General features: G+C 36.7%; 1 protein-coding gene across 3 annotated transcripts in view; it reads left to right on the top strand.

Annotated features, from left to right (window-relative positions):
* Positions 1 to 21,476, top strand: part of LOC150093698 (kielin/chordin-like protein) — a 1,333,292-nt gene that overhangs the window by 377,101 nt on the left and 934,715 nt on the right. For all 3 annotated transcript variants that reach the window (XM_090412628.1, XM_090412627.1, XM_090412629.1), the window contains one exon: positions 7,916 to 8,172. In XM_090412628.1, the coding sequence (XP_090268754.1) occupies positions 7,916 to 8,172 (257 nt within the window). The remainder of the gene's footprint in view (positions 1 to 7,915; positions 8,173 to 21,476) is intronic.

The following is a 21,476-nucleotide window of genomic DNA, read 5'->3' as shown; positions in this document are numbered from 1 at the left end:
TCTCATTACACCAAAGTGCATAACTATACATTTACAGACATTGAAGTGATGGCCATTTTGACATGCCTACAATTCTAGCCTGTTGAAATTATTCTGTAATTACTTCATATCACCTGCATGCTTGATTACTATGGCTTCTTTGCATCATCAGCAAACAGCTGTATGTTGCCTGTCAAATCCTCCCAATGTCATTAAAATAAAGATTGAATAACTGCAAATTTAATCAATGCAAATCATTGCATTGCATTGAGCTTGTTCACATGAAAATAGCTCGAATAAGTAAAATGATATCCTGATGGGAATAGAAATGGAAGAGAATGATGTTTTTTATGAGGATAGAAAGGGCAAGAAGGGAGAGTGAATACTGCTGATGATATCTTGTGAATTATGCCCACACAAAGTTTAGATATAAGGGGAAAAGAGTGACAGTAGTTTTGAAGCAATATGGTGTAAGGTGAAGGTTGATTGATGAGATCTTCAGTTGGTTGTTGCTATGAGACAGGGAATGTGGCAAGTGAAGACAAAGAAATGTCCAGGCAAATTGACTTAGTAAGGAAGAGAAAGGTAGTCATTATGGGTGATTTTAATTACAGCAGTATTGATTGGTATGAAGAGATAGCATCAGAGAATGAGTTCCTTGAGTTTTAGGGAACAGCTATCTTAAGTAAGGTATAACAGAGGGCACAAGAAGGTTTAAAATCTTAAATCTGATCATATCATTAGAGGATGTGATTGTAAATGAAGTGTCAAATATTCCTCCAGTTGATGAGAATGACCATGAAGTGATCACCAGGGTTGTACATAGTCATATGAGAACTTCTGTGAAGAAGGGATGTATAAATAACTACAGGGCTTGATGATTATGGCAAGCTTAGGAGACAACTGGGGTGTAGAGGGGGGGGGGTATAGCTCAGTGGTGGAGCGTTCACTTTGCCAGCCTGGCTGGCCAAGTGGTTAACGTATCTGCTCTCCAGCTAAAAGGCTGTTTTTAGCTAGTGCGTGTCTGTGGAAATACTAGTGGTGGTGGTGGTGGTGGTGGTGGTCGGCGGTAGATGGCGTTGGTGTAGTTGTGGTCAGTTGGTGGATTGAGTAGTGGAGACAGAGTTGTAGAGCAGGTTCCCTCCCTCGATTAGTCCTTGGACTCCCTCGAGGTGTCAAATAATAATAATAATAATAATAAAAAAACTGGGAGCTATATTATGGAAAGAGGAGTCGAGTGGAAATAAGAGACAGATGCTGGTTGACCATTTATTAAAAGCTATTTAACAGCAGCAATGCCAGTGTATTCCAAAGGTGAAAAGGCTAAATAAGGATGAGTGAAGTAATGAGTAAAATGGATGAATGAATGAAAAAATTAAACATGAAACCTTGAAGAAGGAGACACTGTGGAGGTAATGAGGAATGTAGTAATAATCAGTTGCATGAAGAGTACAAAGAGCAGGCCAGAAAGGTTACTCAGTTGTTAAGACAACAAAAGTGCAGTATGAGCAGAAATTTGTCAATCTAGCCAATCCTGGTGAGTTCTTTCACTACATGGCAAGTAGAAGAAAGAATGACTATGAGAGGATCATGTTAGTAGATGACAATGGTAGATTGGTAATTGGTGCAGAAGATATATTTCAGGCATTTATTAAGCATTTTATCAGGCTGTTTCATCCTCATGAATGGGACATCATGAGAAGAATTAGTGTTGAAGGCATAGTGGAAGAGAGGCTGATAGGAAGTGATGTACATAATGCAAAGTTGGAAACACTGTTATGAGAGTGGAGATGTTTTGGCCTTACAGCAGGATCTTAATATATTGCATATTAGGAATTAATAGATTATGCAAGGTGTAAGTCTTGAAATTTAGGTAAGAATGAGATGCAAGATATATGCTTAATGAGGAAATTTTTGAAAGAAGTACGAGATGAGAGATCTGGGAATAATTGTGGGCAGTGACCTGAAGTTTAGGAATCATATTTGCTATTATTATGAGAATATCACAACAGTAGGTGAAATTAAACTTTCACCTACAGTTAACTTAAACACTCTCCTCTTTGCAGACGACCAAATAATAATTACAAATGCTGAAGATAACTTACAGAAAGCTATTTTAAATCTAAATGAGATATCCAAAGATTATGGTATGATAATATCAACGGAAAAATCAAAAACTATGGCCTTTAAAGGACAAGATCCAGCAAGAACTAAAATAGTATTAGATAACAAGATCTTAGAACAGGTGAATTCATTTAACTACCTAGGATGTATGATCACTTATGAAAATGAAAAAGATATAAACATAAAAATTGCAAAATATTTAAAAATAACAGGAGTAATTAACTCTATATTTAAACCAAACCTAGTTCAAAAACAAACCAGGCTAAAAGTATACAATACATTAGCCCTACCGGTCTTAATGTATGGAAGCGAAATCTGGACAATAAAACAAAAAGACAAACAAAGATTAACAACAGCAGAAATGAAGTTTATGAGAAAAACTGCAAAGTATACCCTATTTGATCACAAAAGAAATGAAGATATTATGAAAGAATTAAACCAAGAACCAGTAATTGAAAAAATTAAAAAATATAAACATAAATGGATGGAACACGTTCAAAGAATGAAAACAGAAAAATTACCAAAACAAGCCTTAAAGTACAAGCCATTAGGAAAAAGAAAACCAGGACGTCCTCTTAAACGATTCAACGATGAATTCTTCTAAGGCCAGAACAGGCCATACTAGGCCTAAATCCTTGATACATATGATGATGATATCACAACAGATTATAGTAATGATGAGAATTACCTTAATGTACAGAAACAAAGAGGTTATGGTTCCCTTGTATAAAATCTTGATCAGACAGTATATGGATTTCTATGTTCAGAACTGGTCTCCTGGTTTTCAAAGGAATGAGGATATAGCGATCAAGAGAAGATATGCTAAGTTGGTGTTCAGTCTATGCAACGTGGAATAGGAAGACATATTCATGGAATGCAATTTGTTGAGAAAATTTCAAGGAAAAAAGACAAAAAAATGCAAAACATCACACAATACATAACATAAACATAATTAAGAAGAAAAAAAAAGTATTAAGAGAAATAAATACGGTATAGTTCATATATATAATATAAAGCAGAATAGGCAAAAAGCAATCAAATTTTTTCCAGTAAATACAAATAATTTTTGTTCTCAGCTAATAGTTAGACACAATAGACCATAAAGAGAGGGAACTTACTTTGTAATGCAATACGTAAGATAATCAAGGGGAGTGGGGGTGGGCATTCCAGTGAATTAACTATATGAGCAAACTGTATAGGCGCAAATGATCAGAACTAGAAAAGCACACTACATTGAAGCAGTCTGTTCTGTTTGTTGCTTAAGCAATGAATGGAGACAATTCATTATTTCTCTAGCTGTTGTTTCCCCCCCCCCCCCCACACACACACCAACTCAGATAAACATCCCACCATTCAGAGAAGTGATGAAGGAATATAAAGAGAAAAATATGCATCTGCTGGCATGCACAAATGATGTTCTATGTGAAACACCTTTATGTGCACACCCCCTCGTCCACTTTCTGATGCAGACTAAACCAATAAATAACTATATCATCATCCATTAGTAATACTAATCAGTTGAACATGTAGTGACTAGCTGATGTTGTAAGCTCTCATTTTGTAAGCCCACATGAAACAGAAGCAATGAGGAATGTCTGTTTTAGACACTGGCAGTATATCATATGAACTTTCCTTGGGTGTTGGCAAACAATATCTCATCACCATAAATACAGACATTTCTGACGGATTAGCAAATGGAGCTTTGGATCAACTGGCAAGCATTGAATTTGAAGAATGCACATCCAGTGTTAAATGACTTTGAATCAAATTTCCAAATGCTCTGTGATTTAGCTTCATAGCCAAGAAACGTAGCACCCAGTATTCCCAGTTACATAACATCAGTGATGCCCTTATTTCAAAGCAATGCCCTTATTCCAGTTTGTGCCAAAACCATTCATAAAGGAGGAATTTTCAATTTCGTCGGGTACAAATATGAAAAGAACCATGAGCAGTCATTGGTTTATTATTACTATTATTATTATCATACCAAGGTCCTCGTGGAAACAAAGACTCATCGTGAGATGTGTTGTCTTGTTCAGAGTAACTGATAAATGGACTCTACATCATTTTCCCTACTAGATATAATAGTCAGACACATGGATTGGGAAATATGCAGTTGATAATGGAGTTTGAGAGATAGCGAATAATCCATTGAGAACTGTACAAGACTACTCGAGTTTGTCCAAGACAGAAAAGACCTATCCATTCTTTCTCTCTTAATTGTCAGTCTTCCAGTACATTCTGAAGATCTCACAAATGCAGTTACTCAGTATTGTGAGATATTAATGCTCTCTGAAACTTGGCTAAATAACAACAGGTATGTTAGCATGCCTAACTTTCATAGTATCATGCAAATGTAACGAGATTGTCAACAAGCCAAGTGGAGTTGCACTGCACAAAAAACAGTAATGCACACGCTATTATTCTCTATCTCGATATTATTGACCAACAGATGATGGGAATGTCTATAGGTGTCAGACTGGTGTGAGATATTTGTGCTGCTGAATGTCTTTTGCCTAATGCACAAACTGTTCTCAACATGATCGTATACATTTCTCCAAACCAAGCAGCTGAAGATATTATAGATTTCATTCACTTCATTCTTCTGCTTCGTACCACTGATGGTGCTGCACTGTAGAAGTTCAGCCGCACTGTGGATGCTGATTCTGCTATAGCAACAATGAGAAGTGGTATTCTATAGATGTTGAAAGTTTATTTTTCACTTGGTCAGACTATAATAAATTTAGTTTAATCCTTTAACCAAGTGTGTGCAAACAAAGTTTGCGCCTGAAAGTATCTTCAAGACTGAGGTAAAGTGGTACAACACCGGGCAACTCCTTGCAAAGGCGGAGCAAGCTACCAACACTCCTATCTCAGTATCTCCCATAATGCAAAACAAATCTCCTTGTAGATATGTACAATGTTATGCATTAAGGTGAAGGGCCACTATCCAGACTAGTTTCGACCTTTATTGAGGTCTCTTCAGTGGGAGCCAGGCCCAAGTGAAGATACCAGGCAGAAGCATTAGCAAGGTCATCTCCTCCTATAGGAGCTTCCAAACAGTGTGCCACCTTTTTATTAAATTACTCTGGATTTAGAGAAAGATGTTGAAAGTTTATTTTTTACTTGGTCAGACTATAATAAATTTGGTTTAATCCTTTATCCAAGTGTGTGCAAACAAAGTTTGCACCTGAAAGTATCTTCAGGACTGGGGCCCCCACTGAAGAGACCTCAATAAAGGTCGAAACTAGTCTGGGTAGTGGCCTTCCCTTAATGCATAGCATTGTACATATCCGCAAGGAGATGTGTTTTGCATTATGGGAGATACTGAGATAGGAGTGTTGGTAGCTTGCTTCGCCTTTGCAAGGAGTTGCCTGGTGTTGTACCACTTTACCCCAGTCCTGAAGATACTTTCAGGTGCAAACTTTGTTTGCACACACTTGGATAAAGGATTAAACTAAATTTATTATAGTCTGACCAAGTGAAAAATAAACTTTCAACATCTTTCTCTAAATCCAGAGTAATTTAATAAAAAGGTGGCACACTGTTTGGAAGCTCCTATAGGAGGAGATGACCTTGCTAATGCTTCTGCTTGGTATCTTCACTTGGGCCTGGCTCCCACTGAAGAGACCTCAATAAAGGTCGACACTAGTCTGGGTAGTGGCCCTTCACCTTAATGCATAACATTGTACATATCCACAAGGAGATGTGTTTTGCATTATGGGAGATACTGAGATAGGAGTGTTGGTAGCTTGTTCCGCCTTTGCAAGGAGTTGCCCGGTGTTGTACCACTTTACCCCAGTCCTGAAGATATTTTCAGGTGCAAACTTTGTTTGCGCACACTTGGATAAAGGATTAAACTAAATTTATTATGGTATTCTATGGATGTTGTTTTTCCATCAGAGATTAAATAATTTGCAATTGCAGGAGCTCTGTCTTATATTTTAGTTAGCACGAATTAGTTGTATTTCTAAAATTGAAAGGTAATAAATTACATTAAAAAAATAAAAGTATTTCTTTATTTCACAAAAATTAAATTCTGTAGAGATGTTTCACAAAGAACATCATTCATTCTTGCCTGCAAACAGCTTTTTTTTCTCTCTTAATATACTGATTACATTTTCGACATTTATATTAAATTATTTTAATACACTTATTGAAAATTAACTGTGTCATATATAAGCTGATTCTTTGAGTGAAGGATGAAGTCATTATAATTACCAAGAGTGTGTGTGCTTAAGGGAAATTACACTGATACATTATCAGTGTAATTTCCCTTATGATGATCAGTTGGCGTCTGGCAGGTCGGCAGTTAAATGGAGAGAACACCAAATTTATATAATTGTAAGTCATGGCCTGCTAGTCCACAGGCAAAGTGGACTAGCAGGCCATCTGCCAAATACTCAATATGCAGTAAGATTAATTAAAATGGTTATCATAAAATGACTGCTTCAAAAGTTAAGTTTATTCTGAGAAAGAAAACCTTTGACTGCATATAAGCTGAATAACATTTCAGCTGATGCTTGCAACACTCCTTATTTAAAAATTAGATGTAATAAAATTGCCAAATATTTGGGAGACTATCCACCCCTCTACATAATCACCAAAAAACTTGGCTACCTTTGAGAGCATAGTCCAAATATTTGAATATAGGCAGTACTCAACTTATGTAAATTTGGACATATGCAAATTATACTGAGAGGGATATGAAAAAATCTTAACTATAAAATTTTACTTACTGAACATACATTGCTTGCATGCCACCTAACAGTGTCAATCTCAAGACAGACAGCTTATGTGGTGCATGAATGCACCTTCCTTCCTTTCTTTCTTACTGCTGAACACAGACGTGTGTGCTGTACATTTGTATTCATGCAGTTTCATGCACTGTAGCTTGTCTGATTTTGATAATTTTAGTGTTTACGTGTGCTGGAATAGAGTACATTTATGACTTGAAAAGGAACAGAAGTGAAAAAAGTGAACCCATTCATAAATGCACAAAAATTGATCTAGAGATGAAAAGTATAAAGAAAAAAAAATTATTTGTTACTTATCTGATAATTATCTTTTAAAAATTCTCTATCAGATACATAATATGTCCTACTGTATATTTAGAACTTTTCAAATTTGATTTTGTGCTCCATCAAGTATTAAATACATCTTTACCAAAAGGTCCCTTACTATGCACATGCAATGCTCTTTAATGTGATGCTTGCATAACATCATGATTCCATAATGTAACACTTTTTTCATAATAAAAATTTTTGGATAATGCCAGTAATATTTTAACATCAATATGAAGGTGGAAAAGAAAATGGCGGATGGATTCTAATGACTTTTAAAAGTCCAAAAAGAAACAGATGATGCTTTTTAGTCTGTTGTTTAAAACTTCATGAAGAAAAGAAAAGAAAAGAAGCCACTGTTTGGTTATCTCTTGATAATTTTTTATGGACAGCCAAATTAAACATTTTGGACTTTGCATTAATAATTATATACTGAAATCTAATTTGTGTGTACATCCTGTGAATGAAATTAGCAGAAGTAACCTTTAAAACATGTTAATGCACTACTGCGATTTGCTATAGTGTGTCATTAATGGGTGAGGGGAGGATTAGATCCAACTTGCATAAAATTTGAGTTATGTAAAGTTTTTCGTATGTTCCAGAACATAGCTGTTATGTAAGTTTGGGGGAACCTCTGTAAATGTTTGAATTAAAACATTCTTTTCTTTATTTTGCATATCATGTTTGACTTTTTTGCTAAAATTACTACATAATTCAGAATAACAAATGACATACTGATTATTTCATAGGTTTAACAGTGGAGGGCTTTGACAAATATGGTTTCAATATAAATGGTGAAGATAATAAAAGATGTGACTATGGTCAACATGGGCCTTACATCCTAAATATAGCTTATAAAATACAGGAAATTTTGTACAGGCAAACCAAGAACTTTCTTGCAACTATTCCCAGAACATGTTCTGAATTAAAATCTCCACGATCACCCTGGTATCATCATTTCTGGTCAAATAGAATTATTTCTGATTTGGATTTTGCACCATTTGTGGTAGGAAAAGCTTTTAATTTTATACTCAAATTATTGTTGATGCTCAATGTTTATTTTTATAAAAATATTTTATTTCCTTCATAATAACTAGTGATAGCACTTTTCAGCCTAACCATCTGCTTCAAGCTGTGCTGCTTTTCAAGCTTAATTTGGCATGTTGGCATACTGAATAAATATGATGAAATTTATACCAGGTTGCTACAGTCTGTAATCTGGTAGATTTCAGCATGTTGGCATACTGAATAAGTAAGATGAAATTTATACAGATTGCTGAAATCCGTAATCTGATGGATTTCAGATGTATTTTGGGGTATATGTGCTGTGGGATTCCCTTGAAGATTGAATATTCTTTTATTTATTTATTTATTAATTTGAGTTTCTTGTCATCATCATCAATTTCCTGATATGTACCCCCAAGGGGTGTTCAGGTTACTATGAGCACTACATGATTCAGTTTATATTATTATTAATCTCCTATCACAATTTTTCCTCCAATAAATCTGTTACTTGTGAGTACTCTAATATTGTCATATCTAACATTTCATGCTTCTAAGGCACTTCTAACTGAATCAGTCCACCAAGGTCTAGGGGGATTGATTCAGTCATCTCAGATTGATTCTCAGATCCATAACTTAAAACTGGTTTAAACACTATCTTGTATACTGCTAGTTTGGTTTTTTGGCTAATTTCTCTCCCATAGTGCAATTGGAAGAATGATGGTACATTGCACCCTTTGATTGGAAAAGGGTGCAATGTACTGTTAAATTATTCAATTCTTGTCATGATGGGAGGAATCTTTATATGGATTTTTTCAGTTGAAGGTGAGTTAGCCAATCTCATATGGAGTTAGCAGGGTTTTTTTTCTCCCAGAAACTCAGGTTTTTCATCCTGCATACAGACAAATTGGCCCTTCAGAACACATGCAATTTACAGACAAAAAATACTAGTGGTGGTTGGCAGTAGATGGTGTTGATGTAAATAATGATGATAGTAAAGGTTCAGTGTAGTTAGTGAATGGAGTAGTGGAGATGGAGAGTTGTAGAGTGGGTGTCCTCCCTCGATGAGTCTTCAGACTCTTTGGAGGTGTCATAATAATAATAATAAATTTATTCAGCTGGCTACCCACCATACCAGCTTTACTTATTCTGTTGTCTGTTTCAGATTTAACCTGCCATCTTCACTAAAAACAATGTCTAAATAGCTGAAATATTTTACTTCTTCTATAGGATCTCCATTTAGAATGCAGTTGAAGTTTTCTATGTTTATGCCTATTTTCATAGTTTTGGTGTTTTTATTGCTGATTTTCATGCCAAATTTATTACAGCTGTTATTTAATTTAATTAGTGAATCCTGGAGATTACACTAGATGTGTTTAGGAGTACAAGATCATTTGCATAAAGCAAAGAGCAAAGTTTGAGATCTATTCTAATATTAGGCTTGATGCTACTTTCTTTCATAATGTGATCCATATAGATGATGAATAAGAGTGGGATGACATGCATCCTTGTCTTATCCCTGATTTTACATCAAACCATCTTCCTGTACTTCCTTCAATTCTATCTGCTGACTGACAACTTGAATATAAACTATGTATTGCTCTGTATAATGTTCCATTCACCCCATATAATTGTAGTGTTTTGAAAAGCTTTTCTCTGGGTACCTTGTCATATGCCTTTTCCAGATCTGCAAAACTTAAGTACAGATCCTTGTCATATTCCCACGATTTTTCAACTATTTTTCTTAATGTGAAAATCTGATCTTGACAACCAACCTCTATTTGTCCTGAACCCAGCTTATTCTTCTTAAGTTTCGCTTCCACAATCTTTCTCAACCTCTTTTCAAGTATGCTTGCATAAATCTTACAAGGAACACTAAGTAGAGAAATTCCTCTGTAATTCTCACATTCAGTTTTATTCCCTTTTATTACAGATGGGTACTATGAGAACTCTACTCAATCATTGGAGTAGAGTTCTCTTGAATTATGCAGTATAGCCACTGCAAAACTTTTATACCTCCATACTTAAGCATTTCTGGTTGAATATCATCTGCTTCAGCTGCCTTTCCACATATCAAGTTTTTTTTGGCTTTTTCTACCTCGAATATTGATGTGTACTCCTCTTTGTATTCCTCTTGAAAATTTCTAGTATGGTTCTGTCACTACTTGGTTCATTTAACAATCTTTCAAAGTAATTACACCAGACATCTAGGATATCCTTATCCTCAGTTTTCATGTCAACTTTATCATCTTTAATTTCTTTTACAATAGTCTTTCCTCCATTTCCGAGCTTCTTCAGTAGCATCCAGAACATTCTGCCATCTTCCTGATCTTTATTTTCTATATTCTTACCAAAGTCTTCCCATAATATTTCTTTAGTTACTTTTACACACAGCTTAGTTCTCTTACATTTATCTCTGTATTATTATTATTTGACACCTCCAGGGAATCCAAAGCCTCATCGAGGGAGAGTGTGCCAACAGCAGTGAACGATTGGTCTCCTTCCAACTACTAACCGTGCTCGAACTTGCTTAACTTTTGATGAGCCATTAGTAGCAGAGGCTCTACCAATCTACCAACCTTTCTTTTAGGACATGTGCCAACTTATTTGCTAAGAACTTTTGGTATGCTTTCTTCTTTTCTAGGACTGCTGCTTTAACTTCTTGTGTCCCCTATGGTGTTGTTATTTTTCTATCTTTGAAGACAACTTCCCTACATACATCCCTAGCTGAATCAATCAATGGCTTCTTCAGTTTCCCACTGAGACTCCAAGGTTTGGTTCTTGTTTTTAATTTGTTTCATTTTTTCTTCAATAATGTTTGTATAGTCAAGTCTACAATTTACTTGTAAAAGCTGCACAGCTTTAATTCTTTTTAAATCTTTCTTACACTGTTCTTTTCAATATGATAAACATATTCCAGAGCATCTCAACAATGTCTTCTGCTGCAGAAGACATTCTTGAGGTCTTCAGTGATCATTTTATAAGGGTGTCTCATTCTGATCAGGGTGGAATCATGAGAAAATTAAATGTAGAGGACATAGGAGGGGATGGATTAATTGTGAGTTATACAGGAGGTATTTGAGGAAATAAATAAACTTGATTTCAATAAGGAAATAGGATTTGATGACATATCACCATGCATCTTAAGGAATTAAAGAATTCCTTAAGATGCATAGTGATATGTCATCAAACCTACATCAATCTACCTCCTTTGCCAACCTGGAATCAACCTTGAACACAGACCTGAACATCCTGGAAGAGTACTTAAAGCAGTGGTACTTGAAAACAAATCCAACAAAAACTATGTCCACAGTATTTCACCTGAACAATGCAGAGGCGAACCGACACCCCGGAAAAATGTTAGAGAACGAACCCCACCTGAAATATATTGGAGTGAGCCTGGACAGAAGCCTAACCTATAAAAGTCTCATCACCAACCTGTCTCCAACAAAATTAAAACGAGAAACAATATCATTTCAAGGCTCACTGGAACAACCTGGGGTTGTGGTGCAGAAGTCCTAAGGTCATCTGCACTAGCCCTCACATTCTCTGCAGCAGAATATTGTGCCCCTGTCTGGGAAAGAAGTGCTCATACTAACATTATAGACACTCAGCTAAACTACCATGCGCACAATTAGTGGGACAGTGAGAAGTACCCCTCTCTCCTGGCTGCCTGTCTTATCTAACATTGTCTACCAAACATACGGAGAAGACAAGCCTCGATTAAGGAATTTAATAAAGCAGTGAGCAACTCACTCCTGCCCCTACATCAGACTCTCATAAACCCACCTAGTCTACACCTCAAATCTAGAAAGCCTCTCTGGTTCATGGATGAACTCTCTTCAGCTGCACTGCCATCAATATCTGATATATGAAGAGAACACTGGTCCAACAGTCTCCCAACAAACAGCTGCCTGGTAGAGGATCCCTGTGCTCTGCAGCCTGGTTTTGCTCTTCCTAGGAAGATTCTGTCATCAATCAACAGGATCAGAACTAACCAGGGCAGATGTGGCTACCTACTACATACATGGGGGCTGTGCAACCACCCATGGCTCAGACGATTACTCATATTGTGAACGATTGCCCAAGGCACCAATTTCACGTTGATGGCCTACTGGACATCCACAAGGTGATGGATGAGGCATTGGATTGGCTTTCCAGTCTGCACATTGACCTGTAGTTGGTATGTTGGTGGCAGTGGTTATGGAGGAAATAATAGAAGATTTAAGGTCCCATTTACCATGAAGATGTTATTCTCATAGTTCTCATCGAAGTATCAGCAGAACTCCTCCTCGTGCTAGAAGATGATGATGCAAAGTGAAATGGGTTTTCTCTAATGGATCAAGATTTCACAAAAGTCACAACTGCTCTCTAATAAAACCTTGGATACAGCTTCATTTGTGTTGAAGATAATTTGCAGTCTTGTCATATTTGTAGGATGCAGTAGGATGATAATTTTCCCTGACTTGATTATAACACATTACTTTTGCTTTTTTTTTTAAAAAAAAGGAAGAATTGGAATGCAGTTCGTGCCTTTTGTGTAATGAACTTTTACATGTTAAGATTTTCATCATTTGTTTCTGGAGATTGTGATTGTACATTTCACTTGTCAGTTTCACAAAGCCATATGTGTAAATAAATAAATAAATGCATCTTAAGGGAATGTTCTAGGGAAATGACAGTAGCATTAGTATGCCTGTTTAATAAGAGTCTTACATCACTGGTTCGAAGAGAGTGGAAGGAGGGTAAAATTGTTCCGCTGCATAAAGGAGGTGATAAGGCTGTAGCTTCAAATTATAAGGTAGACTGTATCAGGAGTTGTGGTGAAGATACTGGAGTGATTGGTGAGAGGTAGGATACAGAAATGGGTTGATAACAGCAATATTCTTTATAGTTATTAGCATGAGTATGTTAAATGGAAATCATGTTTCACTAACTTATGTGCTATAACAAGGTGACAAATACTTTGGACAGGGGAAGATGCATATACAGTGGTGTACTTAGATTTTGCAAAGGCTTTTGATAGACTGTCACATGACAATCTCTTAAAGAAATTGAAACAGATAGGACAGGATAACAGAATACTGAGTTGGATCAGTGACTGACTGTCGGTAATTATTAGAAAGTTGTACATGGGGGGGGGCAGTATCCGGAACGAGAAAGGTCACTAGTGGTGTGCCACAGGGGTTAGTTTTGGGGCCATTGTTGTTCAATTTGTATGCTAATGATATTGGGTTGGGTTTGACTAGTGATATTCAGCTGTTTGCAGGTGATGCAAAACTGGCGAGAGCAATGCAGCGTCAATCGGACATTATACCTTACAAGAGAACTTGAATAAATTTCATGAATGGGTAGGTAAGTGGAACTATCAGTTCAATGTTGCAAAGTGTAAGGTTTTGAGATTTGGTAAGCAACGATGGGATGCAGAGCATATACTTGGTGGTGAAACTTTAAAGGAAGTAGAGGAGATGAGAGATCTTGGAGTGATGGTGGATAGGGACCTGAAATTCAGGGACTACATTGCACAAGTTGTGAAGACATCACATTGGATAATGGCAGTGATGTGGTGGACCCTGACATGCAGAAATACTGAGGTTGTGATGGCATTGTATAAGGCCTAGATCAGGCCTCATCGATTATGCAGAGATTTGGTTGCCGGTTTTCATGGTGATAAGGATATGCTGGAAAGTGTCCAGAGAAAATTCACATAGGTAGTCAGTGGTCTTTGGAATGTGATGTATTAGGAGAGGTTGAGAGAGAATGTAAGTTTCAGAGCCTCATGAATAGGAGGAAGTGGAGGGGGAGGGGATATGATTGAGACACATAAGCTAGTCAGGGTTATCGCATCGACATGTAAGTTTTCATAGAATGTGAGAGGGAGGGGGGGGTAAAGCAAGAGGTCATTGCTGGAAACTCTATACGGATGGTGTGAATTGAGGAGTAGGTTCTTTGCATGGAGAGTGGTTTGTGAATGGAATACATTGGCTGAGTTTATTGTGAGTGTAGACACATTGAATCAGTTTAAATACTGTGGATGAACATTATGTGCAATAGTTTGCACCTCCCATGATGAGTCTCTGACTCCATTGCGGTGAAATATTAATAATAAATAATATCACCTTTTTCTGCTGCCTTTCCACATTTCAGGCTTTTGATAGCTTTCCTATTTCAAGTATTGATATGTATTCCTGATTGCATGACTCTTGAGTGTTTTTTACCACTGCTCTGTCACTGCTTGTTTCATTTAGCAATTTTTTGAAGTAATTACTCCATACATCAAGGATATCTTTTTTCTACATTTTTCATGTCACCTTTATCATCTCTAATTCCTTTTACAGCACTCTTTCCTCCATTTCTGAGCTTTTTCAACAACTTCCAGAATATCTTACCACTTTCTTGATATTTATTTTCTATGTTCTTGCTAGAGCCTCCATAGCTCAGCCAGTATAGATGAAGCCCTTTGGTCAGAAAGACCTGGGTTCGATTCCAATCAGTGTTGTGAGGAACCTGGTCTCTATCTATCTGACTCTTTTGACTAAAGGTGAGTTTAGTTGGTCTCATAAGGAGGTAGGGGTTTTTCACCTGGAAACGCAGGTTTTTCATCCACCAGAACAGGCAAACCAGTCCTGTGAACACATATGGATTACAGTCATGAATACATCCTCGCCATATGCTGGTCTCAAACCTGAATAAAATTGGTGGGTTGGGGAAAGCAATGGTGAACTAACCTGTAAAAATATCACCAGGAATACTTTGTGGACAATGCCTACAAAGTCACCTATGGTCGGAAACGGCTGAAAGGGAAAATCAGAATCAGATGTTCTTGTGCTCAAGTCTTCCCATGACTTTTGTTTAGCTAGTTTTACACAGTATTTAGCTTTCTTACATTTTATTCTGTATTCTCTAAGAGCACAAGCTGACTTATTCACCAGGAACTTTTGATATGCTTTCTTCTTTTTCTTCACTGCCTCTTTAACTTCCTGTATCCACCATGGAGTTCTAATTTTTCACTCCTTGAAAAGACAACCTCACCACATGATTCTCTGGCTGAATCAATCAATGTTTTCTTCAGGGCTTGCCATTGAATCTCCAAGGTTTGGTTCCTGTTCTTGAACTCTCATTTTTTCTTGAATAATGTTTGTATATTTTAGTCTACTGTTCACATCTGAGAGCTGCTCAACTTTTATTTGCTTTAAATCTTTCTTACATGTTATTTTCCATATGAAATTCAATTTTAGTTTGCTCAAGACTAAATGGTGATCACATCCAATTTCAAATCCTTTGTACACTCTAGTGTCCTTCTGTCTATCAACAATAACATGGTCAGTTAGACTTTTCTTATTCCTTGCCTCTTCTCTCCATGTGAATGTATGCATATTTTTATGTTGGAACATTGTGTTAGTAATAACTAGCCCATGTCCTGAGCAGAAATCCAATAGGTATTTGCCATTATTATTAGCTTTACTCTTTTCTCCAAATTTTCTGTATGTCTGACAATCATTTCATGCTCTGCTATTTAGATCCCAACAAGGACCAACTTTTCTTTTTTCATTGTGTTAATTGCTTTCTCTAGCCTCAAAAAATTTCTCCACTTCTATGAATCTTCTGTGGGACCATAGGCACAAATAAGTCTCGTTGTCCAGTTTTCCATTCTGATATTTGCTCACATAAGTCTACTTGATATTGCCTGCCATTCAATAAGATTAACCTAATATTTAGTGTTGAATACTATAAGTAGTGCTTCTTTTCTCTGATTGTTGTTGCCTGAATATAACATTTTGTATTTATTGCTTAGAAAGATCTCACCAGTTTTTGTCTGTTTTGTTTTAGTTGCCTCTATTATGTTGATTTGGTACGTATCCAATTCCCCAGCCAGCTCCATTTCTTTGCCATTCAGGCTTTCTATGTTGATAGTTCCGAACTTGAACTCTAGTGATGCTGAGTCAGAGAATGTTTCAGGATTTGTTCCAGTACTGACTTTTGACTGTTTGCCCTGATTCCCTTGTGAAAACAACAGGGACCTTTTTATCTGAGCAACACCCCAGCCGACATGAAATTCTCTCATGTTGTACCATGATTTTATTTGTGGTTTAAGCCAATAAGAATACAATTTGATCTACTAAATCTCAAATTGCCTGCCCATTCTTTTTCATTGAGTATTCAGGTAGATACCTAACAGGGTGGACCATGACAGGGTGAGGAGTGGACATTAGGTCAAAAGCTCTGGTCAGTTTTCCGCATTCCTTTAAAGGCTATATGGGTCTTTTCTCAGTTATATAGCTTTGACCCTTAAGCATCCCTTAGAGGTGTCATGTAATAATAATACATATCTCTTAAAGAAACAGATCTTCAAAAGATATCTCAAATCCTGAGTTTTCACAAATAAGCAATAATGAGTCACTTTTGACAGACGCAGATCTTCAAAAGATCTGTCAAGAATACAAAAATTATCTGACATCTTGAGTTTTCAATGGGTTCATATAATTTTTTTGACCGATTAACTATGGAGTTTTATGTGTTTATGTGAGAGTTGCTGTAGATGTTGTGCACCTGCAGTTTTTATAGTATGTGGGCTTTCCTCTTTCAGTTTTCTTAAATTAATGTATACTGATGAGCATCAAATGCAAGATGGCAACTGTTTCCTCTGTTTACAAGTTAAATTTTGATTGTAATCATTTTGTGAAACATGAGCCATGCTACTTGAATTTGTTGAATTTTGTAGATAAGTTATGGATTTTTAAGTGAATGGTAGGAAATAGCATGCAAAGTTGATGTATTGGCAAGTGAGGGTAATGGCAGTAGTAGTAAGAATATAAGAAGAAGAATGAGTGCTCATCAGATAATGTAGAGAGACACTGTAAAAGAGCAGCGAGTGAGTGTTAATAATGGTATGAAAAAGTTGATGCGTGATCTGAAGGAAGAAGCAGTCAAAAGTGGCATGAATACTGTGAGTGATATTAGCATACCAAAAGTTGTGAATAGCAAATAGAAGACAAACATGAAAATGGCACAGTAGAAAGTAGTAAGACCAAAGGAAGATGCAAAAGATGGTGAAAGAGTAGAAGATTTGAGGAAAAACTGTTAAAGAAGTTAGTATGAAGGATATGAAAATGAGTGATAATATTAGAAAATAACTAGTAAGATTGAGGAATAAATTCAGGAATTTGCAGAGTGAGATAGGACATTTAGTTAAGAGATTGATAGTTTGAAGTATAAGAATAGAGATGCAGTGGCAGATGAGTCGAACATATGTGGATGGTCTAAAAATTCCTCGGCCTCGACCATAGATGGCAAAACTATCGGCACAATTTTTTTTGGCTAAGTTGGTACATCTGCTGTAAGCATGCATGTGAAATTGCAAGTCATTCTATCAAGTAGTTTGTTTTATACAGCTGTTTGAAGCAAAAGTTGAGTATTGTGCTATTATTAAAATTCTTTGTAAAAGAAGGTTTAACCAAAAGAATCATTCGAAGTTCATAAAAGTTTATGGGCACTCTTCTGCTTCGTTTTAGAGAATTAAGAAATGTGCTGTCGAGTTTAAACATGGCCATACCAGCCTTGAAGGTGATCTACGTGAAGAACGTCCAAAAAGTGTAACAACACCAGAAATCATTAATCAAGTGCACTATGTGGTATTGGATGACCGGCGAGTCAAAATGAGTGAAATTGCTGAGACTATAGGTATTTCAAAAGAACGTGTAGGATATATTTTGCATGAAGAATTGCAAATGAAAAAGCTTTGCGCAAGATGGGTGCTGCGCTTGCTCACAGTAGATCAAAAATGCACTCGCATTAAAATCTCTGAACAGTGCTTGGAGCATTTTAACAAGAATAAAGATTTTGTGCATCGATTTATTACTATGGATGAAACTTGGATTCACCATTACACACCAGAATCCAAAGCAGTCAGAACAGTGGACAGAAGCCAGTTGTTCAGCACACCAAAGATGACAGAGTCAGTTCCATCAGTAGGAAAGGTCATGGAGTCGGTGTTTTGGGATTCTAAAAGCATTTTCTTTATTAATTATATTGAAAAGGGTAAAACAATAACCAGGGAATATTATTCTGATCTTTTAACCAGACTAGAAAGAAAGATGAAAAAATTCGTGAGAAAGGACCCGGTTTGCAGAAATAAAAAATCATTTTTCATCAGGACAATGCACCTGCCCACAAACGTGTTTTGGCAATGGGAAAATTCAGTAATCTGCACTATGAATTGTTGGAACATCCACTGTATTTCCCAGATTTGGCTCCCTCTGACTTCTATCTCTTCCCAAAACTAAATCTCTTCCTCACTGGTCAGTGTTTTTCTTCATGTCAAGAGGTGATTGCATCTGTAGAGGGGTATTTTGCAGATCTTACTGAGAACCACTACAGGGATGGGATAATGGCGCTGGAGCATCGCTGAAATAAATGTATTAGTCTTAAGTGAGATTATTTTGAAAAATAAAAATAATTTTGAAATTATAAATTCGATTTTTCATTGTTAGGCTGAGACCTTTTTATGCCTACCCTCACAAATCATGAGAAACAGGGGAAGCCTGATTGGACAATTAGATATGGTGTAGGGAGAGTAGATGTTGAAAATAGTAGTGAATGTGTGTGTGTGTGTGTGTGTGTGTGTGTGTGTGTGTGGAGATGGAGTATATTGTGAGTAAATCATGAGAAACAGGGGAAGCCTGATTGGACAATTAGATATGGTGTAGGGAGAGTAGATGTTGAAAATAGTAGTGAATGTGTGTGTGTGTGTGTGGAGATGGAGTATATTGTGATGTGGGTGGGGAAGTTGAGTCTGAATTGATATGGTAAGTGGTGATATTGGTAAATGGTGATAAAGGTGATTGGGTAAGATGGGTAAGAGCAGGTGTGGTGGGGAAATTGCACTCAACCAGTGTCTCGGGTAGGACTGGTTTTATACCTAAAAATGAACTGCTGTGTTTGTTTACAAATGCCAGAAGTATCAGAAATAAGGGGAATTAAATGGTTTCAGTGATTGAGTTTATTCACTCCAAAATCATTGGAATGAGTGAAACACGGTTAATCGAAGATGATATTGTAATGAGAATAGAAATGGAAGGATGCAGTATTTTTGTATGGATAGAAAGTACAGAAGTGTGGAAGAAAAGCTTGGTGAAGAACAAGCTGGATTCAGGCCAAATAGAGGCTGTCAGCATTAGATCTTCACTTTACAACAAATAGTCAAAAAATCATGGGAATATAACAAAGATCTGTATTTAAGTTTTGTAGATCTGGAAAAGGCATATGACAAGGTGCCAAGAGAGAAGCTATTCAATACACTACAGTTATATGGTGTCAATGGGGCATTATATCAAGCAATACTTAGTCTTTATTTGAGTTGTAAGTCAGCAGTTAGAATTGAAGGAAGTACAGGAAGATGGTTTAATGTTAAATCAGGTGTCAGACAAGGATGTATATTATCCCCTCTGTTATTCACTATCTATATGGATCACATTATGAAGGAAAGTGGTATTAAACCTGATATCAAAATTGGAGATGTTAATGTCAGCCCTTTGCTTCATGCAGACAATGTTATACTTCTAAATAAATCTGCTACAAGTCTGCAAGATTCCCTGACTAAATTGAATAACTGTTGTAAGAGATATGGTATGAAGGTCAGCAATAAAAAGACAAAGACAATGAAATTAGGCAGAATCGTTGAAAATGTCAACTGTGTTGTGAATGGAGAACCTGTGGAACAAGTAAAATATTTCAGCTACTTAGGCATAATTTTTAGTGAAGCTGGTAAATTAAATATAGAAATAGACAACTCAATCAACAAAGCTGGGATAGTAGGAAGTCAATTGAATAAATTCATATGGAATAAGAGAGAAATTAGTCGGAACAATAAATTGGCTGTATACAAGACAGTGTTCAAACCAGTTTTAACTTATGGATCTGAGAGCTGGGTCAGAAGTAAAGCACCCAAAAACTCGAGACTGCAGATATGAGAGTCCTAAGAAAGATTAGAGACATGAACAGATGGCATCAATGGTAATATCATATTAAAAATGTGGATATTAGGAAAGAACTTGACATTGTCAGCATCTAGGAATGTATTAGCAGAGCTAATCTCATGTGGTATGGTCACTTAAACAGAATGGACGAGGAAAGATTAGCAAAACAAGTGTTCTCAGCCAGGTTGGCAGAAAAACGACCTAGAGAAAGACCAAGATATAGATGGATTGATACAGTACAAAATGCCTTAGATGATAGAAATATAAGATCTGATAATGTTAGAGGCTTGACAAGTAACAGATGGATTTGGAGGAAAATTGTAGATAGGAAGTTAGTAATGATGTAAATTTTTCATGTAGTACTATCATATACTGTACATCCCTTGAGGGTACATGGCAGGAATTTGATGATGATGATGATGATAGAAAGTACAGAAGGGGAGGGGAGTGCTGCTGATGATAGCGTGATTAAATTCACATAAGGTAGATAAGAGGGAAATAGGGGCACTGGTGTTATGAGGCTGTGTGTGTGTGTTGTGTAACATGGAAGTTGATAGAAAGACATACAGGGTGTTCGGGATAAATTTGACAGTTTCGTAAGGAAAAAGAAAATCTTCTTTGTATCTATTAAATTTAATGAATTGACAAAAAAACATTACAGGCAGAGTTAATTACAATACTATCAACAAGATTTACTCAAAATAACCACCATTAGCATCGATCACAGCTTCAATTCTGCTTCGGAACCTCGAACAAGCTGATGCTACAGTCTCCCTGGGAAGGGCCGCAAAAACTGTTTTAATTTTATCCATTAACTGGGCTTTTGTATTACTGGAAGTGCGATTGGTGTCTTTTTCAACTGCGCCCCATACAAAATAATCCATGGGGTTAAGGTCTGGGGAGTTTGGAGGCCAAACATTTGGACTGGTGAAGTCGTAGAAATTTTCAGACAACCATTTTTGACTTTTCCCAGAGGTGTGGCAAGGGGCCGAATCCTGCTGCCATACATACGGCCTACCATTGGCTACCCTTGTTATCCAGGGCTTGACTACAGTTAGCAACTCCACGAACAAAGCCCGAATTCCAATGCCAGGGTTCTTCAACACCTGTTCCTGCAGATTTGCGAGGAATTCTGCTGTACGAACGCAATCAGATCGTCTGCTAGGGATCTTTCTTCTTGCTACATCCTCGTAGTCACCATTGCAAGTCTCTAGTTCATGCCTGATTGTTTTTACTGTATTCAGGGAGCATTGGGCAGCAGTCGTAATATCCTTATTTTGATGGCGGGCACGAATCATCATGATACAAGTTATTCTCTTCCATGATTCAGGTG

Source organism: Typopeltis vanoorti, chromosome 23, assembly GCF_054136105.1.
Source record: "Typopeltis vanoorti isolate ZY-2024b chromosome 23, IOZ_Tvanoo_1.0, whole genome shotgun sequence".
In the NCBI taxonomy this organism is placed as follows: domain Eukaryota; kingdom Metazoa; phylum Arthropoda; class Arachnida; order Uropygi; family Thelyphonidae; genus Typopeltis; species Typopeltis vanoorti.
This window is presented reverse-complemented; position numbering and strand designations above follow the sequence as displayed.